Source organism: Labeo rohita, chromosome 8 (assembly GCF_022985175.1).
Source record: "Labeo rohita strain BAU-BD-2019 chromosome 8, IGBB_LRoh.1.0, whole genome shotgun sequence".
Lineage (NCBI taxonomy): Eukaryota > Metazoa > Chordata > Actinopteri > Cypriniformes > Cyprinidae > Labeo > Labeo rohita.
Genome location: NC_066876.1, coordinates 27,200,497 through 27,228,089, shown reverse-complemented (window position 1 = coordinate 27,228,089; position 27,593 = coordinate 27,200,497). Strand labels below are relative to the sequence as shown.

Here is a 27,593-nt window from a genome sequence, read left to right as displayed (position 1 = left end):
TATGCAAATTAAAATAGCGTATTGGCGCCATCTTGTGACTCAAAATGGATAGCTATTGAATAAACTACGTCAGTATTCATTTTAACACATACAGTATTTTCAACATAAAAACCTTTCATAAACGACTAGAAGCTCAGGTGATCTAGAACAACTAATTACATGTAACAGTTTCTACAAACAATGATTTCAAGGAATTACAGGGGTCATAAAAATCTTTTAAATTCATATAATAAACAGCTTTATTGTAGAACAGCTACTTAATCTACAGGATTTTGTCATCTTAAAGTGAGGTTGAGGGGAAATACAAGCCTATACTGTTATTTCATCATTGCTCAATTAATTGTATGAGTCACGGATAGCCTTGTGTAATGTATTTGTTGCTATTTGTTGTGCTCACACTAGCCCCTGCACTTGTCTGAACCAAGGATCAAAATTAAAGCTGAAGCCTCCCCCATGGCCTTGCCTTTTAGCGTGTAATACAATTAAACTGAACCAGATTGCTTCTTTGTTCCCAGATTCAGTGCACATTAATTCTCGCTTTCTTTACCAGTATTTTGTCTTGTTTTCAAGAAAAATCAGAGCACATTTAAAAAGAAAAACTGCATAAATAAAATCCAAATAATCCAAAATAATTTGTTACACTTACATTTGCCTTTGGTGAGGTTTATGTCTATTGCCAGTGAGATTTTTTTTTCCAGAGATAAACAAGACAAAATTACTGATTAAGACAATTATTTTGTACAGCATGCATTTCCTTCTTCACAACAGAAGCCTTCAAACATACATGTTGAGAAGATATGCCTCTCCCATGATGACTAAGAAAATAATATGCACCCCTTGATGATTAATTGCACACACTGATGAACGACAAAAATGCTTGTCAACAAAACAAGGAACAAAACAGGTTTATGGAAACTAGCTACCATATGCAGCAAGAAATCCTTATTGAGACAGCATCTTAGCTTGCACAAGAGTTTCACTAGATTTTTCAAAATTCATCCTGATAAATCAAAGCAGTTTTAAATTAAGAACCTCCTGCCTTCAAAACAAGTTCTCCCTCAGGCCATCCACCTCCTCAATGACCTTAAGAACTGACTGCACAGGCTGGAACTGATCCAGTACCACTATACTTTAATCTACCATCATATATCATATGAGATTACATCAAAAAATAAATTGTTTTTTATTTATTTAAACCTAAAAATAACCATAAAAGTTTAGGATTTTGAAAACTTTTAAAGGGAGCCCCGGGTATTAAGACTTGCATGGCTTAATATAGCGCAAATTATATCTCTTACTGAAATACGTAGTTAAAAAAAAAACATTAAAGACTTGCGTTATTTAAAACAATTCCATATCGTTTTCTATATATTTTGGACTATGGGTGGCGTCATTATTTTGATGACATGAAATGATCGCACTCAGTAAGCTACTGGTGCTACCTCAGGGCTCTACGCTTACTTTTCTTTTTATGAGCACTTGTGCTCCTAACTTAAAAAAAAAGTTAGGCACATAGCCAAAAAGAGCACCTTCTAATTAATAATCAAAAAATAAGATCAAAAATTAGCCTTCCCATTACGAGGTGATATTTGACTCCTTACAGTGATTTTTGTCATTAACAATAGCATTTTTCTAACCTTATGTCATCTTTTATGCCAATTTTTTTTTAAATAATATCTTACAAGCTTTTTAAAATTTCTAATTAAAACAACAGAATAAGAACAAGCAGAATAAGAATAAGTTACCAATAAAATGAAAACAGTATTAACAAAATTAATTTGTACGACAGACGTGGCACAGAAGAACACAAAAGTGGCTTGTAGGTGTATGTTCATATATTTAATGAGGCTCAGAGGTGGCATGAGTGCAATCAAATTCATAAATTCATGTTTAGATTAATGTTGTAAATATAACATTTTGAATATAGAAATATTAAATGATTTAAATAACTGAAAAGATATTTTAAAAATGAAACTAAAACTGCCAGCAGGTGGCGGCAAGTCACTGATTTAATTACTGAATCATTCATTCATTTGATTCATTCAAACGGCTGATTCATTCAGGAATAAAGCAAGTGACTGTCTATGCATGGGAAACTGAATCACTGACTCACTAGATTCGTTTAGAAACGCACGTTCATTCATAAACAAAACATAGCTGTGTTTGAATGACGATGCGCAGCAGCTCAGTTGTGACTTGTTTCAAGCTATTTTTGACGACGAAACAGCTAAATCAGGCAACAGTGTTATAGTCAGACAACCTAAGTCACTTAATATTAACTTCTTCTTTATTTAACTGTTGTATTAAATTTCGTTTATAAACTCCCTTAAAAATCATTAAAAGTTTTCACTTATCTTAGTTCATTGCGTTTTCACAAAGTTCAATTATAATCAATGAAGCTCTCTACACTGCACAATGAATCTCTTATTTACACTCTCTCTACACTTAATGAAAGGATTCGTGAGATATGTCTGTGATACATTACTCAACGCTGCAAAAACACATCGAAACCTCTGAAGCTCCCCTCAGCACAAACACAAATATGCTGGTTGGTCGCACTGGTCCTCCTAAATATTTTTTCATAGTCGCATGCAGTAGTTCTCAGTCGTAAATGCCGCACTGTAGAGCCCTGTACCTGTTAATATTTTTGCCGCAACACAGCTCGGAAAATTAAATACTGATACGATGCTACATTGTGGCTTTTGGTTGTAATTTCAGTCAGAGGGCAACAAGAAAAGCGAAAAAGTCTTCACTGCTTTCCTAGCAATAAGAAGAGGTTTTTAGTAGACCACAGCTACTGAAAGAGCTTACAAACAGCAGAGACAAGAAATGCTAGATGCCATCATGATGCCACAGCCACTGAAGGAGTTTCTCAGTGCAGATTTCCAGGGGCGTTTAGACTCCTTGTGGGGAAAACAAATGGTACAGCATTTTAAGCCTACACTTACATCCATCACCACCGGTAAGCGTTTTCAGTAGCTGTGGTCATCGTATCCATATTTTATTTTTCGAGTTGTGTATTCCAAGTTGTGTTGTGGTAACACGGGCTCACCGAGTGCAACCATTTCACGACACAATGGCACCCCCCACAGTTCAAAATATGTATAAAACAATGTGGATATTTAAAATAACGCGGAAAGCGCTGTGCTGGCCGCTGGGTTCAGTGCAGCCCTTCAGAGCGCAGCAGCAAATGTTCAACTAATTTAAACTTTGAGCACGGCAGTGGTGCACTCTGCTTTCTCTGCTTTGGTCGAAGCAGAAACATGCCTTCCTCACGTTGCGCAAGCAATTGAAATTAATGGGTTTCATAGTGCAGCGCCATCCTTTATCATTACTCCAACTAATGAGACAGACAGACAGTCAAGCTGCATCAATCACAATTTTTTAGACTACAGGTGGGCCCACAGCAACAACAGAACTACAGAAGCGTGAGCTAACTGGTTAGCAAAACATGTGCAGGGTTGTGACATAACATACACAACTACTAGAGGTGTAACGATACATATAGTCGTACCGAACTGTCACGGTACAGGCATCTCGGTTCAGTGCATGAGGCCTTACAAGGAATACAGGCAATTCACCCTCAATCCAGAAGGCTGTCCGCAGTAATGCAACTCTGTTTGATAACCGCCAGCAGAAGAACAACGAATGCCAGGATTTGCGCACTTCAAAACAAAGACCACTAGACAGTGATCATGTGATGATTCTGAACGCGTCTCTCACTGACAAAGGAGTATAACGTTACTTTCAAGGCTTGTGCACATTCAACTGTCTGCGAAATGGAGTTTTGTGCTCTTGTATCCTACCTCTCTCATTCGGCACAAATCCAAATATTTCATAATATTTCCATATTTGCAATGCATCCAAATACTAAACTATTATTTATTATGTAAATTACAGACTTTGTACTTCAGTCGCATTCTAGTGGCGACCATTGAGGCGGGCGCGCTGATGTTTGGTTCACTGTATTTTATTTTGATAGTACCTACTGTGCTGTCAAGTTAGCAATCCTAGAAGCCTGGAACTGTTGTTTTGTGTTTGTGTGCGCCGGCGGGACAAACTTCCAACTTTCCTCATACCAGCAAAATCAACTTAAACAAAAAACAAACAGAATGTCACTTTTTGCCTGTCACAAAACTGAACTGAAACTTAGCAAATATAGGCTACGTTACATGTCGCACAGTTTTTTCCCCTTGTCTATCAGTTAACTAAATTAAATATATTTCAAGTATTTATTCCTTGTATGTATATATGAACTGCATATTTTATAGCCTATATATATATATATATATATATATATATATGACATTAATTTGATATAATATTTAGTATTTTCACATGTAGGTGGAAAAAAAAATTAATTTGTACTAATGTCTGTTTAAAATGAATGAAAAGAAACCTAGAATAGTAGATTTGTTATTTTTGTTCTGTTGCACCAAAATTGTATCAAACCATGACCCTCGAATCGAGGTATGTACTGAACCGTGACATCTGTGTACCGTTACACCCCTAACAACTATGTATTTTGAACGATTGCTAGAAAATACAATCTTTGTAGATTCATCTTTTGGAAGTAAATATATAACAAAATTACTCTCACAGCGTAGGATACAGCGTCTTCTCGACATGACGTAAACCACATGGAAATTGTACTGTGTTTGTGGGCGGGCAAGTTGTTTGCGACGTAGAACGTGGGCGGATATTATGCAAATGTGTTACTTTGTGACGTATAGCCGTCTTTTTTTGATAGACAATAACTTTATTTATCGTGCACTGTAGGCTTCACAACTTTGCAGATAGTTTATGTTCACATACAACTACATGACACTGCATGAAAGGTCATATTTGAAAAGGCATAATAGGAGCACTTTAATACCTGCTGTTTTATGATGTAAAATTATTAAGTAATATCTAAGATTCTCCACTATTTCTAGGTCATTAATCAAATAAATGACACTGATCATTACGAGAACTTTGTACAAAGGGTCAGATATTCTTGCCCCTTATTTTAAAATGAAATTTACAGCAAAGATGAATTATCAGCAGCCATTGCTGGAGTAAAAGAACAGCATTTATTTGAAAAAGAAATCTTTTGTTACCTTATAAATGTTTTTACTGACACTTTTGATCAATTTAATACGTCCCTGCTGAATAAATGTATTCATTTGTTCTTTAGAAAAAGAAAAAAACTTTAAACGGTTTGTAGCTGAAAACAAATCAAGCAATTGCTATTCTAAATTGGACACTCAAGGGAGTTAACGATATTCAGATTTTTTCTTTGCCACATATTAGTATTCATTATTCTTCGTTAATGCCAATTTAGCAACGCTAGTCCACTCTAATCATGTTACATGTGCATTTTTCACATCAAATGTCTAAAAGCATGTTATGTTTCCATAGATTCCATTTCCCATTTTTCTTTCACAGTTGATTATGTTGAGGTCGTGGGGCAGCGCTGCGTGTGTGGCCAAGCGAAAAAACAGCTGCTGCTCTGGTGAACTGCGATCATTAGAAAGAAGTGGCAGAGCAGGTCTCTGGAGGGCTGAACACAAATCTGAGCCTTTCTCCAGGAAGCAGAGATGAGGGAGGAAGCTGATTAACCTGTTTATCAGACCTCAGGGACATTCTCTCATTAAACCAGTCAATGAGATTTAGCCCAAGCACTGCACAATCTGAGTGTTAAAGTATTGACAGAATACTTTGCGCAATCCCCATCCTCCTAAACAGCAAATTGGTTCAATTCAGATGGATTGTGACAGTGTCAGCCTAAATGAATTGATATTAGTCATTTTGTGAACACAATGAAGACTTTGAGTATACTACATACACGTGCTGTTGCCATATTAGTAAAGAGAATGGTGCCCCTGGGAATCAGCATCCTAGGAATAAGCATCTAAACAAAACACCCTTTGCATGTTCAAGCCTGCAACCTTTTGCATTTTTAACCAGTAGCCTGTCCAAGCGATCTGTTTGCATCCTGAATCATCTGCATTCTTAATTAGATGGTGAATATCTTTTATTATTTGTATGGTTTTGAATATCCAGAACTATTTATGTAAAAACACACACAAACAAACATTCATCACAACCTATGGCCATATGGTCGACCCAGTCTGCAGAAACCCACGCAAACACATACAAACATATGCTCGCTTATATAACCTTTACTCCCTACCTGACAGCAGCATGGGATCCTTGTCGATGGATTTGCGTACGTGATCAGACTCTCCAGTCAGGGAGCTCTCATCGATCTTGAGGTCGTTCCCTTGGATGAGAACACCATCCGCAGGCAGGAGGTCGCCTAGGAGACCCCAGAGTGACAGCGACAGATCAATCTTACCAGCCTTTGAGTACTACTTACTTTAATGACCAAAATTAAAAAAATAAAATATTCAAAGGCATCTGCACATTCATTGTATATATATTTTTAATAAAACATCTAGAAATAATTTAAACATGCACGATTTTAAGTATATTTTTAAGGATTTGCTATATGAATAATATAATACTAATACACTAAATTGATTATAAATGTATGTATTAATAAATTATTTAAATTGTTGAATACAATTAATATATTTTAATACTATATCTAGAAATCATTTAAATTATAATGTATATACATGCACTATTTTAAGTATAATTTTAACGATTTGCTGTATGAATAATATAATACTAATATAATATACTGATTATAAATGTATGTATAAACAAATGATTAAAATTCTTCAATGCAATTTACAATATACAGAAATAACTACAATTATAATGTACATGCAGAATATAAATGATAGATAAATAAACATTTATATAAACTGTAAATCGCAATAGTTTCTAATTATACAATATTATAATTATAAATTAAAAAATAAATTATACTTAACATTGTTTACTTGTAATTAATTTTATTATGAAATCAAACAAACAGTAAGTAAACAGTCAAATTTATAAAATTCTTGAAGGCAATTAATATATTTTTATACTTTTTTATATAAATTTTCTAGAAATAATTTAAACTATAATGTATATACATGCACAGTTGGTTATAAAATGTCTTTTTTTATTTTAATGCATTTGCCTGTTATTTAAATATTAAAGCTATTTGAATATGTCTATATATAGACGGATAGATAAATAGACATTTATATAAAAATGTATGACCTTAACATTTATTTAGAATTATAACAAAATTCTTATAAACATAAGTGAAAATAAATAATACTCCATTTTACAAATTACGAATTCATAAAGAATTTAAGTAAACAGTCATTTTGTACAGATTAAAGGAACTTAACAGTATAAAGACTTTTTAATGGAGACAACTTTTTATAGAGACAAGGCTCCTAAAGATTTGAAAATTTTTAATAAAGGATCACCACATGTGGGGCCCACACATTAATTCATTTATAATTTAAGATGCTTTCATAGAAGACAATTTGTGGAGGCAATATTGAACTTTACTGACCATATTTGACCTGGGCAATATCCCCCACGACCATCTCAGCCACAGGGATTTGAATGACCGTGCCATTCCGCACCACAGCAAAGCGTTGCTCCTGCTCGATACGGCTCTGCAGGCCACGGAACTGCTTTTCTTTGCTCCAGTCATTAAATGCTGTCACCAGCACCACGCAGAGCACCGAGAGCAGGATAGCTGCACCCTCAATCCAGCCCGCCTCCGCCTCTCCCTCGTCCTCCGCACCTGTACTCACATTACCACACGCTGGAGAGAGAGAGAGGAAAGAGATGGAAAGGTAAAAATGTGTGGGAGGACAGTTAGTTTGAGTGTCTACTTGTATTCCTTTATATTCTTTTATCTATCCATCCATCTCTCACTCCATTTCTTCTATTCTTTGCTTTCTTAGCTATTCATGCAAAAAAACGGTACTTACACTCAGGATCGCTTTAAAAATGCATTTAAAAGGTCTCAGATTAATCTGAAAAATGTCTAGATATAACATTTTTAAATGCAATTTATATATTTTAATACTATTTCTAGAAATAATTTAATTTCTACTTTATATACAAGCACAATTTTAAGTATAATTTTAATTATTTGTTTATATAAACAACATAATACTAACAATATTATATTGCTATCCATGCAACTATACAGGTACTTACACTCATATTAACACAAGACAGACAAGAGCATTTTAGGGATGAAAATCCAAAAAAATGTCTTGATATAAACACTTACAAGTAGCAGTGTTAATATTAGCAGAATAAAGGTCACCAGACTGTTAAATTATTGAAATCAGGCTACAACATGAAGCATTTCACATTTTCCCTAATGGTTTCCTTTCTGATGAAAGGCCAGAAATCCCTTTACGTTTTAGTCTTTCACTGAATACTTAGAGATCAATTCACCTTCAGTGTCCCCTCCTGGCGGCTGGTAAAAGGACAGTCCAAGGGAAATAATGGCTGCTATTTCCAGGATTATAAGGGTAACATCCTGTAAAGCCTCCCACACAAGCTGAAGGAAGGTCTTAGGCTTCTTAGGTGGGATGAAGTTCATTCCAAACACTTGCCGACGTTTCTCCAGGTCTGCAGGATTGTCCGATAATCCTTTTGGAGGGAAAGATGGTGGTAAAAGTCATTGTTACCATTTAAATCTTACTAACAGAAATTCTGCGAGGCGCAAGTTGGTATATTAAATTGATGTCAGTTAATAAAATATACTGGGCGTTATACCAGTTCAAACGATAAACCGGTTTGAATTAAGCAAACGGTAAGAATAAAAAAAAAACGGCTTGATAAAGCTCAAAGTATGCTGTGTATGCTTATGTATGCGTACAGTCAAACTCATAAGCTTTTAAAGTATGTTCCATTTGACATTGTGTGTGAATGTAGGCGGTCAACACATGTGCTCTAGAAAGCTTCATCCAGTGATGCCCAGTGTCTGCTCTATAGGTTATGACCGATAACAAGTATTCCGCTATTTTGCTGTTGTTGTTCCCCCTGACAGAACACGTACATCACGGAGACGTCTATTTGACGTCTGCATTTACATCTGCAAGATGTATTTTTTAGAGCGTTTGCTCATCTGCAATACGTCCATAGGACGTTTCCAATTGGATGTCTCTAAGATGATTTCGATTTAGAATGTATGTAAAACTGACATCTTAAAGTCGTTTGTCAGATGTTTGTACATGCAAATGCTTTCCAGACGAAGCACTCTTTAAAGGATTAGTTCACTTCCAGAACAAAAATGTACAAATAATTTACTCACTCAATTGTCATTCAAGATGTTCACATCTTTCTTTCTTCAGTCGTAAAGAAATTATGCTTTTTTTTTTGAGCTTAAAAGGGCTCTAAATGATACCAGCTGAGGAAGAAGGGTCTTCCTCGGCTGGGATCTAGCGTAATGATTGGTTATTTTAAAAATTCACAATTTATACACTTATTTAACCACAAATGCTTGTCTTGTCTAGCTCAGCGATGCACATATGTACTCTGTGCACTCCAGTTTAATACAGTTAGGGTATGTCAAAAAACTCCCATCTCATTTTTTCCTCCAACTTCAAAAAACATCCTACATCCTTTGTAAACACTGGATTGGTACCTTTGAAACAATGAAAAATGAGATGGGATTTTTTTGGACATACCCTAACTGTACTGAACCGGAGTGCACAAAGTACGCATACACATCGCAAAGCTAGACAAGATGAGCATTTGAGGATAAAAAGTATATAAATCGTAATTTTATAATTGTACACATTATACAAATTGTAATTTAACTGTAATGTTTTAATTACTATTATTATCCTCTTACGTTTTTTTTTAATTCGCCCGAGATAATAAAAGCATCCGTTATTGATTAACTAGTGGAAAATCTCAGCTCGCCCTACGCATTTCGTAGGCTACTGCCCGTTCTGTTTGCTTAAGAACCGTCGACACTCCCACAGACAGTCTCCAGTGTTTCCCATACGTTGGATTATTTGTGGCGAACCCGCCACAATATCCACGTCGACCTCCACAAATACCCACCGCCCGCTGCCTCACACACACACGATCGTGAATTTAGCACATTTACCAACTTTCAGACTCTTTTGGCGGCTTTTTTTCCATAACAGGTACATACTGACAAACCTAGCAACTTTTTTGAAAAAAGCTTAGCTATCATTCAGTGTGAGGTCTGACTTTCACCTGCTGCCACAAATCTCACAAAATACTGTGGGAAACACTGATTTAAACTGCATTTTGGATGTTTAAACTCACGGGCACCATAGAATTCCACTATATGGAGAAAATTCCTGAAATGTTTTCTTCAAAAAACATAATTTCTTTATGACTGAAGAAAGAAAGACAGAGAAAGAGGAGAAAATACTGTACCGGGCAGATCAAGCTCGCTGTTCACAATGCACGAAATATAGAAATAAAATCCTAAATACTGAACTGGGACTAAGGGGTTTATATGAATATCACTCTAAGGGGAATTGACTGTCTTAACAAAAGTTTAGGTGGTACTTTCTTGTCATCGTACCTCTATATAATGCATATTAATGTAGCATTTAAAAAGCTGCACTGCTTTATTTACAGCAGTAACCAAGGAAATGCTGTATAGCTGCTGTTTCATAAGCGCCACCTGCTGTCAGAAAGTGAATCTGTGTCTCATTCAGCCCATCTGCTGTTTTTGTTTCGTTCTATGTTTTATGTAGCATGGTATCACAAAGCTAAGGTCAGACCATTCTGTTTTTGCTTTAATTGTTGAAATTATGCAATCTAACACCATGTCTACACTGGACGCGACAGGCACTCTGCCGCAACAGCTAAAGTCTGTCTACAATGGACGCGACAAAGCGACCGTTGCATATCAGTTCAACTTTGTGTGAGCACCTCATAAATAGAACGCATCAGCAGTTTACCTTTGGGAATTTGTTGTGTCGCACCGCATCCAGTGTAGACAGCATCATTGATTACAACGGGTTCTACGATTGATTACAATGGGTTCTACTGTACAATGGGTCCTACTGTGTTTTGTCGCGCCGTGCCGCGCCGCTCATGTCTGGCGTAGACACAGTGTAATTTGCATCAAAAACTGATTATGCTACGTTTGTTAGGATCGTGATTTCATGCATTCTGACTATAAAGGCACAGTCAGGAAAAAACTACGAAAAACCATCAAACCACCAAAATAACCGCCCAGCACTAAAACATATGCAAAATAACTACACAAAACTGTCAACCTGTAATGCTTGTAAAAATTTAAGAGTGCAAAAATAGTCATCCCAAGGTCATGTACAGTTATGGTGCTTAAAAACCCTTAATTTGTTTATTAATGGACTTTTCTCTATGCAAATGATTTTGAGAACTTCCTGGATGCTCATTAGTCATCACTCAATTCTGTTAGCACCAATCCCTGACCTCTTAGGGTGGCAGGAAGGGAGGGGAGAGGACATAACAAGAGAACACAGGGCACAGATGGTTAAGTCAGTGTGTTTCGGATGCACCACAGGGTGTGATTTTTGGCAGCAAGACCCAGACAGACTGTCACGCTCTCTGCATCTTCACCCTGCCAATCATCACCTGCTGCCCCTGGCAACCTCTCATCTCCCATCAGAGCTTCCCTTTCACTCACTGCAAAACCTAATTGAGTTACTCCAGTGGGTTGTAGGAAATCATTTCCCTAACTAATTCCAATTGCCCCGATTAATTCATTCAGTCTCTGTTCAGCACAAGTAAACTAAGACAACTAAGATACACCAATGCAATCCGTTTTCCACGGACTACCAGAACTGAAAGACTTTTGCAGTACATCCAGTCCTTTCTTCTACCCTTTCATCTTTCCATCCATGCCCGTAAGCTTCTCTTTTTGTATCCCTGTCACGGTTTCTGAAGAGTGGTTTTTCAAAGAGCAGCTTTAAAGGAGGAGAAAGAGCTTTACAATAAACTTAAAGTAACCTCAACGTGGCTGCCAAATAGCGATGCAGGCAGACCGCATGACTTGGTCTGAAAGCAAGTGGTCAGAACAAGATGCGAATCAATGTGATTATCAGAGCGCAAAGTAGGATCATCTACCCAGAATAGCTACAACAATAAAAGATTCCCAGCAAAATTATGTTTGCATTACTTTGAAAGTCAAAATCTTAGGTATCTAAAAACCGTGCTTTTGTTTAGTAAATCGTTTCTGATCATTCAATACATGAAATATGGAATAAAAAGAGCACAGCATCTTATATTATGCATGTAGATTTGTTATACAACATCACAGTAACATATGGTAGAAACTTTGATACTGTCTAATGATTTTTACGATACTACTTCACTACTTTAGTTTTAAAGAGCAGTTTGAGTTTGCGAGTGCTTCAGTATTATTCCAATGTTATTTATATACTACTATAGTATTTTTGTATCTTTTTTTACATTTTAAATATTTTTTTTATACTTTATTATATATCTTTTGATATATCACCTTATATTTACTTATTTTTAGTTTTCTTTTTAATCTTTTGAAGTTTTATGTGATGTGATTTTGTGGTTTTTATTAGTTTTGCTTTTTTTTATATAGATTTCACTTTTTTCCAGTTTTAGTTTTTTTCCATTTTTTTCAGTTTTAACATTTCTCACATTATAGATTTTTTTTAAATGACTGAAAATAATGTATCAAAACCGGTATGCTCTTTTTTCTTACTATAAAGCTACATACTGTATCCCATGAAACTTGTGTGAAAATGTGTTGGAACAATCAAAATTTCTGTCTAAATATGAATAAAGTCTACTATGATGTTGCATAAAGACACACAGGCTCCAAAACCAGCATTACAGAAAGATGCTCTCATCTAATAACATTGGCAATGCAATGTATTTCATTTTTACTGTGGAAAATGTATAATAAAATTCAACACCAGCTGCTCTTCAGGGATGTCTGCTTTCAAAGCCAGATAAAGGCACCTGGCATTTAGTATTCTTTCCGTGAAAACAGTCTTGTTTTCAAGAGGAGCATTTGTAAATATAGGTGCATCTGAATTTATAGGACTTGTTCACTCAAAAAATTCTGTCATCATTTACCCATCTGCAATAACAAAGAAAAGGAACTGAAGTTTTCAAGCTTCAAGAAAGACACAAAAGCATCACGAATTTGTGCACTACATTAAAAGGCTTATCAGTGAATAACGACTTAAATTTTGGTCTGTATCTGACACAAAACTATTGTACAGCTACAGAAGACCTGTATGTACTTCACAAGTCTAATGGACCAATTTTACGATACTTTTTTGGTGCCTTCGCATCTTTTCTGGTAAAACCCTCAGTCCCCATAAGGACTAACTGCATGGTACACATCAATAAGTATTTTTCTCCATTTGTCTTCCACGGAGGAAATAAAATCACACGGTTTTGAATGACTTAAGAGTGAGTAAATGACCACAAAATTTGTATAATATCTCAACAGCTTCTATAACAGTTGAAAATGTCTGCATGTTTCAGGATGCATGTGTGATGTAATTGGTCACATCCAATGTGCTACTCACCATCTGCAGGTGAAGTCTTGAGTCTGTGACAGAGGCTTTCTGTATCTGTGTAGTTCTCCTGGATCTTCTGCAGGGCTTCAGCTCCCCTGAGTTCCATCAGTGAGCACAACTCGTCTATTGTCACCCCGAAATCTCCCTCATGACCTCCTTTGTCCATCCCTGGCTTCTTAGGGTGGAAGTCTACCGTGCTATTACCCAAATCCCCCATGATGGTGTGTGTTGGTTGTGGAAGACTGGAAGCTTTTTAGCAGATGCTATGAGCTAAAAGATTGGTACCTGGGAAAATGTGTGATCTCTTTTGTCCTATTTATATTCCTCCTCACCTATTTCTAAGATGTTCTCTATATAGTTCTCCATACTGAGACATGAATTCAGAGACTGTTTGGGGTTTTCTATTCTATGGTGTGGTAGCTGGGGTTCCCCTGAAATATCCCCCCCATAAAGAAAAAGTCAGCAAATAAAGTGGTAGCCATTGTGCCAATCCATCTCTATGAAGACCAAATGAAGCAAGTGTTACTGATTATTAAACAATAAAGGGGATCTAGTGACACAGGAATGACGTTGGTACAAAACCTGAGGAACAAAAAAAAAGAAGCATGTTAAAAATGCATAGCTGAACTTGCTTAAACCAAAACCACACAGCTCTAAAATGCAAGTAATCAAAATTCCAACCTAAAGTCTAAAGACAAATTAGATGCATTAAGGAATTTTTTTTTCTTTTACTTTTGTACACTAAAAACGCTGGGTTAAATACAACCCAGCACTGGGAGAAATATTGACAAACCCGGCGATTAGTTTGCTTTTACCTAGTGGTTGAGTTAAATGTTTAACCCAACCTTCTGGGAAGTTTTAACTCAACTATTGCTTAAAAATGGCTATATTTCTTGCTTAAAATGAACCCAAAATAGGTTGGAAATTAAATGTATTAATTAGTGCTGTCAAACGATTAATCACGATTAATCTCATCCAAAATAAAAGTTTGTGTCTATATAATATATGTGTGTCTACCGTGTATATTTATTACGTATATAGAAATACACACACATATAGTATATTTTGAAAATATTTACATGTATTTACACGTGCATATCTATATTCCTATAATTGATATTATATATAAATACATTTAATATATAAACATAACATATTCTTCTGAAATACATGCATGTGTATTAATATATACATAATAAATATACACAGTATACACTGGACGCTATGAATTTTGATTAATCGTTTGACAGCACTATTAATATGTTCAATAAATGAACATTCACTAATAAGTTGAATAAATTACATTTTTTAAAATATCTTGATAATGAATGTTCACCTTTATCGCCAATGCCTCTAGTAATTATGCGTCTGATTTTTGGTTTCATTTTAAGCCAGTTATTTTTAGCTGAGTTAAATAAAACTACCCAGAAGGTTGGGTTAAACATTTAACCCAATCGCTGGGTCAAAACAACCCAGTCGCTTGGTTTGTTCATATTTCACCCAGCGCTGCGTTATATTTAATACAGTACTTTTAAAAAGTATAAAGTACATACATAGTAAAAATAAATAAAAACATTATGACGACACAATAAAATAGCTAGACCATATTTGAGAAGTTTTGATATTTAACTATAAAACATTTTTTAGTCTCATTAATCATAGGCTAATCACCAATATCATTAAATAATGAAATAAACTTTGAATATTAAATCATCATCATAATAAACATTTAGTTTGAAATATGACTTTTTCAAATATTTAAACAGTAAATAATTACAAAACAGCATAAATCGAACATGCAACAAAACAAAAAGATCAAATCATTATTTTGGCTTGCAGTAAATTGAATAATGAGAACGAATTATGTAAAATTCCAGCACATAAAACACGTGACAACTTGCCCCGACATTTATGACAAGAACATCAATGCCCTGCGTACAGCTTTTCATCTAACACCTGCCTTCATCATATATTATTTACTGCGTGTTAGTATTATTTCATTTATTATTTATTATTATTTTATTTTGCGTTCAGTTGTTTACCCAGCAGTTGGTAGTTGTGACAACAGTCTCCTACTTAATCATTTATTTACGCCTACTTCTCTTAGACTTCATTACGAACGTGTTTGTTTCTAGTCTTAACGCTCAAAAGTAAGTATTTAAACCTTTTGAAATGTAAAGGTGGCATTTTGCTCACCCAGGTGTCACAGGTGTAGGAAGTTTGTGGGAAACAAGAAGCCAAGCGTTCATCACGCACACCTACTGCAATGGATTGTTTGCATAATGTCCCAGGGAAACCTAGGACAGTCACTTCTTATCTAAACGCCTTTCGAAATACTCTCTCTTGATAAAAGCGTTGTATGTGCGCCTCTCCCCAACCCCATGTACTTTACAGTGCCGCCTCTCGACGCAAAATCTGCCTTTGCTCAGTACGAGACGCCTGCGCATGCGCACATAAACACTTGCCCAATCCCACTGCAGAACAGATTTACGAAGGCAACATTACCAGCCATCAGGCCTGCAATTTTGGATGACATTACAATCCGCTTGAGCTCTGCGCCTCCATTTCCCTGCTGTGACACCAACTTTAGGTTACTGAACATTTAAACCCATAATCTGCGTGCGCGCCTCCTCATCTTTTATTAAAAATGGCCAGAAGATTCCTCAACAAACATTCGCTTTATACACGATGATGCCCTTTCCTGGTAACCTTCAGGAATCAGATGTTCACCTTGGTCCACTGTACAGCTGCTCACAGCTAATGAAAGTGCCTGTGGCATTTGTGTTATGATTTTTCGGCTTAATCATAGCGAGAGGAAGGTAAAACAAATGTATATTAAAAACATTTGGCGGGGATTAAAATGAAAGGCTGCACAAACTAACCAGCAAGGTTACATCCATCCATCACCTGCTTTTCAGTCTATTAAAAACTACTAACTTGTTTTATGCATACAGGTATCTATAGATGCACTGCTCTTAATTTAAGTGTATGGCACAATATAAAATATTAATATTTTTAAATAAATGTTGTCAATGTATGATATTAGATAACATTATTACATTTTATTTATACAACTGCATGTTTTTTTTTTATTATTATTTTACTCTGTTAGGCTACTGTTTTATTTTAGGACATCAAAATGCAATTGTTGAACAATCATGAATACCCTCATGACATTAAACATACACTAATAAATTATATCAGCACAAACGTGCTGGGAATACTGTAAATTATGATAATAGTTTCCATGTAATGCTCACCTACTGAAATCATAATGATGAAGCACTTTAATTACATATTAGCGGACACCGGACTGCAACAAATAAACAAACCCAACAGAAAACATACCCTGCTGACACCACAAGGCACTTGTGAACATGTATCCGTGAACAAATATATTCACTCACCGCGCAGGCCATGTTCCAAGGACATTTGACGTTGAGTCGAAAAAAGACAGGAAAAACGGAATGATATCCAGTGATTTATCCTCAAATCATGCCCATCATGGAGAACACAAAAATGAAAGTCACATCATTTGACCTTTACGCTATTCCAAATGCAGATGATGCGCAACGGTGCAGAATAGAAATCAAATGAAGGGAGCAGGAGGCAGCAGACGGTGGTGAGCACTTCATCTTATGCGGAAGAAAACCTGAATGATGCAGATGAGATTGTACCACGTCCGCATTAATTAATCGGTTAAAAACGGCGTGTTGTGCTGTCGGGAACGTAAAGGAGGGTCGTTTTGGTCACATCGTTGCTGTTATTTTTGGCGCTGATTGATAGAGTGATGGGTTAAGGAGAGATGTGGGTCTACATGCTGATGATGCCCGTTTGACGCGCATCTCTCGGTGATGGCAGCAGCAGCAGCAGCATCCGAGCGCTGGAGGACGGGAGATGGGGGAGGGGCGGATGAATAACCGTCGAGCTCCGGGCCTCTCGCTTCCCTCCCTCTCTCTCTCCGCAATCCCTTCCTTTTCCCGGTAAAAGACGAATTCTACTATGGCGAGGGCTGGGTTTGTAATATTCATAACCCGGACTTTTGCCTTGGGAAGGTAGCCAAGCAAGGTAACAACGCAACGTCAGCACGACTAATCAATATTCACAAGCAGAACATTCGCCATTGGGTGGCTGTCAAGATACGTTAGCGGGATGTACTTAATATTCATAAAGCAGACATTCGTCATTGGACGATTACCGCGCAGCGTCAGCATGACCTTATTAATATTTATGAGTTAGGTCTTAGTCATAACAGAGACGCTAATATGAGCACAGCGCGATGAAATTTTGCATGTTAGCATGTAAGAATAACGATACGCGACAAAAACAAAAAACAACCTTGATAGCACACGTAAATCACGGAGACGTCTATTTGACTTTTGCATGTACAAACGCAAAATGTATATTTTAGAGTGTTTGCTCATCTGCAATACGTCTATAGGACGTTTCCAATCAGATGACGTTTATCAGACGTCTCTAAGATGTTTCTGATTAAGAATGTATGTAAAACTGACATCTTAAAGTCATCTGTCAGATGTTTGTACACAGGAGATGCTTTCCAGATCAAGCAATCTTTAACAGACATTTTGCAGCCGTCCATGTGCTATCTGGGAAATAATTAAAAATGTCTAGGAAAGGATTCAAAATGTTGAAAAAAGATACAAAATGTTGGCATACACACAGGGCCGTCGCTAGGGCCCTGTGCACTATGGTGCCCCCCCTCAAAATCACATTGAGTGGGGTATTGTAAAAATTTAGAAAAAGTCATAAATTCAGGCGCACCTTCTGATCAAAAACAATACTTCCTGTTACAGGGTAAAGTGGAAAAAATTTAGTTCAAGTTTAATCAATTTATTTTTTAAATATCCATGAAATGAAGACACCTTAAAATGACAAGAAATTGTATTGTACCATCTCAGGCCATGTAATTTATTATTTTATGACTATTTTTTCTACCTCATGTTTTGGTATTTTTGTTCAAGTTTTCCTAGAAACTTGAACAAACATTATTTTACAAGGATTTTTCAGTGGGAATAACAGGGCTGACATGAAATCAAATGACACCAATAAAATACTATGTTTAGAAAAATATGCAAATATGATTTTTATATCATTTTGCCTTTAATTTGCAAATTAAAAGTCCTATTACAAGCCAAAAACCTTACCCTTACCAGCATAAATGCTATTTAAATTATTTAAAATAATATTTAATTGACTTTTTTGATATAATATTGATGATAGGATACATAGTATTGTTATGTTTTTAAATTGTATTTGTAGTTATATTAAATCTATGTTTGATTATTTCTTAGGGACGCAAAAGGCACCGATTTTGTGGAATGACACATATGTATAAGCCTTTTAGAAATTTCTGTTTTAAACAATCAAATAACAACCAGTGGAATAGGAAGTTACCAATCAAAAGAAATCAATATTAACAAAATTCAATTCATTTGTACTACTGAGCTGGCACAGAATAACACAAAAGTGGCATGTAGGTGTATTTACAGACATTTAATGAGGCTCAGAGGTGACATCACTCTAAAAAAGGCTGGGTTAAAAACAACCCAGCGCTGGGTGAAACATGAACAAACCCAGCAACCTTCTGGGTAGTAACCCAACCACTGGGTCAAAAACAATCGATTTGCTGGGTTTGTCCATATTTGGACCAGGATCGCGATGCCCCTGCATACACAGTTAAGCCAAACACGGTTAATTATCAAATAGCCTATAATGACAGTAAAAAGAATAAAAAATTAAAGGCATGGATATAAAGGATATTGTTCAATTTGCTCTTTAATTCATTTACTTCTATCTCTCTCAGCTGGGCATCTGAGCATTAATTATAAAGTAAGTGCTCATGCAGCCTGCCGCCTGTAGCTCCATTAATAAAACATCCTAACAAAGGATTTGAGAATGAGAAAGAGACCTGGTTCAATTAATATTAATTTCAATTTCAAAGTACTTTATTGGCACGATTGTTCTGCATACAATATTGCCAAAACGTCACACACACACAAAGAATTTGTCCATTTTAATTTGAATTGCTAGAACTTTCATAATTTGCTCTGCACTGTTACTTTGCCGGTTTAGTTTATCTTTATTTTACTTTCATACTGTTTTGTTTTATTTGTTAACATTAGGCCTACTAGTTTATTTGCACTACTGTTGTCTCTGCACAATTTTTGTCATATCAGTAAAGAACACTACAACTCAAAAAGTGAATTTACAGTGGGAAAGCAGAAATAATAACCCTGTGTCTCTATGTTACCAACTTAAAATGAATGAATAAATGATGAATAAATAAGAATGACCTGTTGACTCACACTTACGTGTACTGTTTTCATGTCCTGTACTGTTCTCCCGCATCCAAGTGAAATTAATGACGTTGTCCCCTCTAGTGGAGGAGAATAGCATTGCATCCAGCAGCAGTCATCTCCCATGTTGTTGCACAAGATATCTACAAGATTTCTGAAGCCAATCTTGATGAACGTGAGGAATCTTTTACAATGCAATGAGCTGATATCTAACACAAGGACTGTGTATTTTAAAAGTGCTCTCTCACTCTGTTGAGGCGAAAAGAGCATTATACCCACACCAAATACGATCGTACTGGATTGAACTGAAATTCTGAAAAACAGGAATTTTAGCTTCTAAGAAGATTCTTCTTTGACCGGTTCCAAATTATGACAGATCTTCATGATTGCACTCCTTTTGGATCCCTTGAGTTAGAAGTGGAACAATGTGCAGTGTGCCATCACATGTGTTTTATTTTCATGCTTTGAATATTCCATGCTTTTTCTCAAAGGTCTGTTTTAATGAGTTTCATTCAAATAAAGGTTTTAATGAGAATGGAATGTGCTGTATGTAATCCTCTGACATAATCTGTTTGTGAGCCTACCTCCCTCTCTTTCTTTTCTCCACCAAACTCATGATTCAGATCAAGCCCCCTTTTGAGGCTACACTAAATAAACACACAGAGGAAGTACAGTTCTGGGCCAAAGTTCAACCTCACGCTGTTCGCGGTCCGATGTCTATACTAGTCACCACCTTTAAAGCAAAAAAAAAAAAAAAAAAAAAACTATGAAAACGTGAGTGAGGGACTTTGCTTACTCTTTTACAAGGCTGCCTGCCAGATCAGGAATAAAAACTGCACTGTTAGGGCATTCTTCCACACTGCAAAACTCTTCAGGACATCGCCACAGACCAGGTACAGTGTCTCAGTTTACTTGTCTGCATGCTTCAGAATGTTCCATTTTGCAGTTTAGTCAATGGACATATCATTAAAACAGAGAATAGGGACTATTGCACAATGTCATTCAGAACAATGTGCACTTGCAGTCACTTTTTATGCAAAGACATAATACATTTAAACATATTTGTGCAAATCACTAAACTGCTTAAACTGTGCAGCCTATTCACTGGTATGCAAATGAATAGCCTTTACATAACGCATCTATTTAGCAAACATGTCAGGGACATATATTTGTGTTAGTTACATGATCTGTGTGCTCTAGTACCTTTAGTTTCTCTCGTTCTAACTGTGAACTCTTCAAAACTGTACATGTGTTCAACTGAGATTGTGTAGCAGTGCCAAGTCAATGTGCAATTATTCTCTCAGATAGGGTTAAGGGGGCAGCCCACTGGCAAATGACAGATGAAAGATTAAAAAAAAGAAAAGTTAAAAATTTAAGAGACAAATTGCTTGAGATCATTGGCAAAGATTTAGTGATGTCAGTTTGTAATCATAAATGGTATGGGTATAATACTCATTATATTATACTAACTACACAATACAATATTATCAGAATCAACACATTATACTATACTGTATTCATTCTGCAATTACACTCATTTGTCCATTTTTGGGGGGTTTACAAAAAAGAATCAAAGGAATGTTTGTACTTACTTACCCTCAGGTCATTCTGAATTTGTATGACTTTCTTCTGCAGACCACAACAAAACATAACAAAAGGTCCAAACAATATATTGGACCAACATTTGGTTTCTAACACCGTGTCTACACCAGCCGCGACAGTTGTCGTCTCGAGCCGCAACAGCTTGATAGGCTGTCTACTCTTGACGCGACAAAGCGACCGTTGCAAATCATTTGAACTTTCACACGAGACATCCGTTTACTGTCGTGTTGTGCCGCATATAAACAACATCACTGATTATAATGGGTTCTATGCACCATTCTCTTCTGTAAGAGTTGGCACGGCCATTTGTAAATTTTATGGGTCTGGCTTCCGGTCTCATCCTCGTCCAGCTATTTTTAGCTGTACAAAACAGCTTGTTTTTCTGCTTGATATTGCAATTTGGGTCTATAGTCTTTGGTCTTACCATGTTATTTTAATATATTATCTTACTTATGAGCACACTGGTTTGTAGTATAAACAGTTTTACTGTTTACTAGAGGTCGACCGATATTGGATTTTACCGATGCCAATTACTAGGTTGGACCACACCGATAGTTTTTAAAATGGATACTGAACGGAAAATAAATAGTCCTCTTCTATTTAAAAAAAAAAAACAAAAAACAAAGTAGCCTACTGAACCATACTTTGTAAATGAATAAAAATATTAATATTAATTATATATTGATAATTACAGTTAGTTCACTGTTCATTAATGTTAACGAAAGCAACTAAAAATTTTAAAATAAATCAGTAATTGCTGAAATTAACACACTCTAACAAGTAACAATACGTCTATTCTACAGCTTTTATCAATCTTAATGTTACAAATGGACTTATATTGTAAAGTGTTACCTTTCTTTAAATATCCACACAAAGGCCACAGTATTGAAATTGCATACATATGGATATTGTGCACTTTTGCAATTTAACTGCTTCTGTGCTAGAACGTTTGCGGTTATCTAATCAAAATATAAAAATATGTTAGTCACACAACGTGCAAACGTGCAAAAGTGCAGCGCTGCCTCTAGAAGGACTCGCAGCTATCCGATATCACACACACTGGACGCGTCACGTTTAATTCGATAAGTCTACAAGACTTTATTTGATCACCAAATGCGCAAAAGTATACTGCTGTCCTTTCTCCACTAATGCAGCATCTAGTCAACAAATTCATCACTTAGTAATGACATGAAAACGTGCACTACAGTAAACTGTACACACCTTTTCATTGTCGAAGTTTTAAATCCGCCTTTGAAGTGTCCAGCTCTGTGCACTGAGCAGTGTCACGTGTCTAAACAAAGGGCACCTGATGCCAGTGATTTCCGCCACTTGAGGCCACTCTCGTGCTGTATAACAAAGACTATAGGGACTAGAGGGACCTTCTCAGCCGCTCCAGCAACGGACCCAACCCGAAAAAACTATTGGCATGGATCCGCCAATCAACTATCGGTGCCGATTAATCGGCAAAACCGAAACATCGCTAGACCTCTACTGTTTACTGCATGTTGTTATTTATGTTATATCCCTATAGCGGCTAATGAACCGGAAGTCTCACCCATAGACTCTTTTCCTGTAACATAATAAGGCGGATAGTTTTTTGTCGCGTCACGCCGTGCTGTTCACTTCCGGTGTAAACACGGTAATGTTGCATTTACGCCATGAATTAATTACTGTAATTACGAGATTCCATCTTGTAAAAACCGTTCACGTCCTTATAGAACTCGTAATTATACCTCATAAACTGGGAATTCTCTAAGAGCTACCAGCTTCGACTTGTATCACCTGACCAGTGCAGATTCAGCCAAAGACTAGACCCAAGATGTGTCACTTTTGAATATAGAAAAATGCACTGCTCAATATGGCCACTCTATCGCAGGAAGCCTCGCCCTCTGAATAAAAGAACCAATCGCTAATCGGTAGAGTCAGCGTGTCACTGCAGCTGCAGTTAGTAGTCCCGGTTGTGCCCTTAGGACTGCGTGCTGGCTGGTCTAGTCTGAAAAATAAACATTTTAAATGATATTTGAGCAAACAAAACAACATTTATGAGACGGTTGTTGTCAGATTTAATTGGTGATTTCAAATATGAAATTTCATTGTAAGCTTGCTGAACAGTTTTGGAGAATTTGATGTTTCTCCATTCAAAAAGATAGGAGCTTGGATGTCCAAGAGGGATTTCAAAGATGGCCACCAAGTAAAACGACTAAATAGGAATTTGGGTGCATCTCAGTCAGCTCCCTAGTTCCGAAGTCGTGCACGGAGCAGGGAGTCGGCCATTTTAAGGGCTGTTTCAATTGCAAATTCCTTCCAGTACTGGAACGTTCGCTTCCTGAAAAATCCTACAAAAACTAGGGAGCATCTTTGCTCACTATGTCACATTTCTGAGACGCAAAACATAAACCTTACGACCCAACTTGATAAATATAATGACATGTAATAGAAGATTTGAAAAGACAAACCATTTTTTAGTATATTTCAGCATAAACACACATCACTAGACAGGTAATGAACACATCTAGTTAACATTTATAATTAATATTCGCCTGAAATGTTGTAAGAACATGTAACAGAATGATGTGGTTTAAAAGAATAAAAAAAATATCAAAAAGTGACGTTCTACAATATCGTCCGTTGACGTTGTACACAGTCACGTCACCAGATATTCAGTATTCACTGTCCTTACTGTAACCAAATGTGTGTACACGATATACTGATTAATAAGCTTGGGAGCTAGGGGTTGATTGAGACACCTTTGATTCAGCCTATTTAGGTGTTGATAGATTTGCCGTAGAAACGCATAATTCTGAGTCAGAGGTAGTGAATAGCGTCGAGTAGAACGTCACTTGTTGTCATGTCAAAATAATGGCAATTACAACATGGCGCAAATGCAGCATTATTTACAAGCACAAGCACTTTTTCCATTATCCATATTTCGCTTATCTACAAATGCAAAAAGTCAAGAGCTCAGTGTGTTTCCCAGTCAAAATGAATGACTAATCAAACTTATATTTTCAGAAAATGCTGCTACATCCCCAAATCTCTGTCCTCGTTGCCTTCCTTTGGAGTCTTCCACCACTTTCCCTGGCTGGGAAGATCCTAGTGTATCCTGTGGATGGAAGCCACTGGCTTAACATGGACATTTTGCTACGAGAGCTTCATCAGCGAGGTCACAAACTAACAGTTGTCCGTTCTGCTAACAGCTGGTACATCCCAGAGAACACCAAACACTATACGCCCATCACCATCCATTTCAATCATCCCTCCAGCCTGGAGGATCCCGAGTACATGGCGTCCTTTCTTAAAAGAAACATTGACATTCAAAGAGGGGAAGGATCTGTTTGGTCATTCATGGCCCTGCAGAAAGAAGTATGTACTCTTTTAGAAGAGTCTCACAAGACGTCTGCTGAGATGGTGAGGATCATTCTAAAGGATAAAAAGCTTGTGAAAACACTCAAAGAGTCCAAGTACGATTTGATGCTAACTGATCCTGGCTTTGCAGGAGGGGTCATACTGGGCAAGTACTTAGGTCTACCAATGGTGTTCAATGTACGATGGATAACAAATGCAGAAGGGCACTTTGCAATTGCACCCTCACCGCTTTCTTACATCCCAACTATCGGGTCCAGGGTGACGGACAAAATGAGCTTTGCAAATAAAATGAAAAATATCTTGCATTTTGGAATTGGCCAATACATAGACCACTTGCTCACAAGGCCCATTTATCAAGGAGTCATCAGTGAATACATAGACCCAAACTCCAATGTGTACTCTCTGATCCAAGGAGCAGATCTGTGGCTCATGCGAGTTGATTTTGTATTCGAGTTTCCTCGTCCTACTATGCCCAATGTGGTCTACATTGGAGGCTTCCAGTGCAAACCATCCAAACCTCTTCCAGATGACCTGGAGAAGTTTGTCGAGAGTTCTGGAGAGCACGGGGTCGTGATCATGTCTTTGGGTACTCTGCTTGGAAGTCTGGTTCCTGACATATCTGAAGTTGTCGCCTCCGCCTTTGCTCGCTTGCCACAAAAGGTGATTTGGAGGCACGTAGGGGAAAAGCCATCTACGTTGGGGAACAATACACTCATAGTGGACTGGTTGCCTCAGAACGACCTCTTAGGCCATCCTAAAACTAAAGCTTTCGTCACCCACGGAGGAACGAATGGAATCTACGAGGCTATTTACCATGGCGTTCCGATGCTTGGGCTTCCGCTCATCTTTGACCAATTTGACAACATGATTCGCCTGGAAGCCAGAGGGGTGGCTCAAGTGCTAGACGTCGCAGCCCTGGATGTAGATACCCTAACGCAAGCCCTAAAGGACATCCTGGACGAAAATCAACCCTACCAGAAGAACATGCGCAAGATGTCAAGCCTGCATCGTGACACTCCGCTCAAGCCAATGGACAGTGCCATCTTTTGGCTGGAGTTTGTCATGAGGCATAAGGGTGCGGCGCACCTGCGCACAGAGTCCTACAAACTTCCTTGGTATTCCTACTACTGCGTAGATGTGTTAATGCTGATAGTGAGTTTGTTTACGGCAGTCTGCCTACTCTTGTTCTTGATGATCAGGGCATTGCTGAAAGTTTTTATCAAGAAAAGAAAAGCCAAAAAAGAGTGAAGACATCTTTGGTAACACTAGTTTTTTTGCTATAGGCTGATATTATTAAAGTCTGTGTAAAGGCAATTCAGAAAATTGTTTCTAAACACATTATAAATGTTAGAAATGTATTGCTGAAAACACATTAGAAAGACTGTGAACTACATAATAGTGAATTGTGGAGTTATACTGTTTTTTTTGACGCACTCGAGCCATTCAGCATGGCACTCCCCTAACACAATAATAGGTGTGTTTGTCTTGAAGCAGCGCTGCACGTTTGGTGTATGACATCATAGTACACACCTAATAACTAGTGCCTATTAGCATCAGTGGTTCACCCGCTCAATTGTGAGTTACTGTTATTACCATTAGTTATTACATTTTACTAGCTAGCAAATGCCTTCGTCACGTAAATGCATATTACCTGGTTGTGGTAATTTACAAACCAGCGCAGTCTCTTTATTTAAATTCATTTGTATTTGATAGTTGAGAGAGGCGGCACACCCACAGCATTTAAGAGCAAAGAATACTGCTTATTTTTTCAAAATTTTGATAACTTGCCAGTTTTTTTAGCATTCAAATTTGGCTTGGTGGTTAATAACACATTTTTCTGTGGTGTGACAAACTCAGATATTTAATATTTCTTTACACAGACTTTAATGGTGCTCTATGCTATGGAAGCCCATTTCTGCCACTGAATAAAAAATAAATGTAGTTGCAACTTTTTATCTCACAATTCTGACTTTTCTTTCAGTTTCGAGTTTACACCTCGCAATTCTGAATTTTTTTTCTCAGAAGTGCATGATACAAACTCACAATTCTGACATTTTTATAAGAATTGTGAGATATAAGCTCACGATTGTGAATTATAAAGTCAGAATTCTGAGAAATAAACTCAGAATCGCGAGATATAAAGTCACAATTATGCATTTGTATTTTACAATTGTGAGTTAAGTCAGAACTGTGAGACACAAACGAGACAAGAAAAAAGTCAGAATTGCAAGATATCATCAAGCAGTTCTGACTTTATTTCTTGCAACTGTGAGTTTATATCATGCAATTCTAAGAAAAGTCGTCTGACTTTATTTCTCGCAATTGTTTATATCATGCAATTCCAAGAAAAGAAGTCAGAATTATGAGATAAGTCACAATTTTTTTTATTTTACATTCAGTGACCTCCAAAGTGAGGTTTGGTTAGTTAGCATGGCCCTGTCAGTCTTTGCTGTTAGACGTTAACTTCATCATCTTTCTCCATTGATAATTTTGCAAGCAACATTTAAAATGCAAACGTATTAATGTACTGAAGTAGACATTTTCTGAATGCCCAAATTTTGGAGTGCTCTTAAAATCATGAAGTGCACTTAAATTTTCCATTGTCTGCTGTTTTTCACAATAAAGTATGACTGGTAATAAAGAGCTTGGGCCCGTAGGCATTTTTTGGTGCCATCAGTAAAACAGTATTGAGTGATTAAACAAACAACATTTGGATTCAGATGATTGGCTCAAAACCAGGCAGCAGAACTCAGCATAAGCAACTGCCATGAAGATAAATATGAATGCTAATGGATAACTTACTCGAGGTGATGTTAAACCATGTTCCATCCACCTTTTTCTCACC

The 27,593-nt window shown here is 36.8% G+C and overlaps 2 protein-coding genes across 10 annotated transcripts in view; one reads left to right on the top strand and one right to left on the bottom strand.

Moving 5' to 3' along the window:
* Nucleotides 1-17,431, bottom strand: part of atp2b3a (ATPase plasma membrane Ca2+ transporting 3a) — a 36,505-nt gene extending 19,074 nt beyond the window's left edge. For 3 of the 9 annotated variants that reach the window (XM_051116723.1, XM_051116722.1, XM_051116724.1), the window contains exons 1-5: nucleotides 16,871-17,429; nucleotides 13,473-14,045; nucleotides 8,371-8,568; nucleotides 7,466-7,723; nucleotides 6,176-6,301 (exon numbers count right to left, since the gene is read on the bottom strand). In XM_051116723.1, the coding sequence (XP_050972680.1) occupies nucleotides 6,176-6,301; nucleotides 7,466-7,723; nucleotides 8,371-8,568; nucleotides 13,473-13,680 (790 nt within the window). In that variant the 5' untranslated portion in view covers nucleotides 13,681-14,045; nucleotides 16,871-17,429. Of the gene's footprint in view, nucleotides 1-6,175; nucleotides 6,302-7,465; nucleotides 7,724-8,370; nucleotides 8,569-13,472; nucleotides 14,046-15,659; nucleotides 15,803-16,870 lie in introns of those variants that run through there. The other 6 variants (XM_051116717.1, XM_051116720.1, XM_051116719.1 and 3 more) reach the window with 4 other exon arrangements.
* Nucleotides 17,432-20,446: 3,015 nt separating this feature from the next.
* On the top strand, nucleotides 20,447-27,389 carry ugt5e1 (UDP glucuronosyltransferase 5 family, polypeptide E1). Its single transcript, XM_051116747.1, has 2 exons — nucleotides 20,447-20,673; nucleotides 24,395-27,389. The coding sequence occupies exon 2, from the start codon at nucleotides 24,398-24,400 to the stop codon at nucleotides 25,994-25,996; it is 1,599 nt and encodes a 532-aa protein (XP_050972704.1). The 5' UTR covers nucleotides 20,447-20,673; nucleotides 24,395-24,397; the 3' UTR covers nucleotides 25,997-27,389.
* Nucleotides 27,390-27,593: the final 204 nt, after the last annotated feature.

Bases quoted from the DNA above. Each gene is read 5' to 3' on its own strand.
- ugt5e1 (XM_051116747.1), top strand. From the start codon at position 24,398: ATGCTGCTACATCCCCAAATCTCTGTCCTCGTTGCCTTCCTTTGGAGT.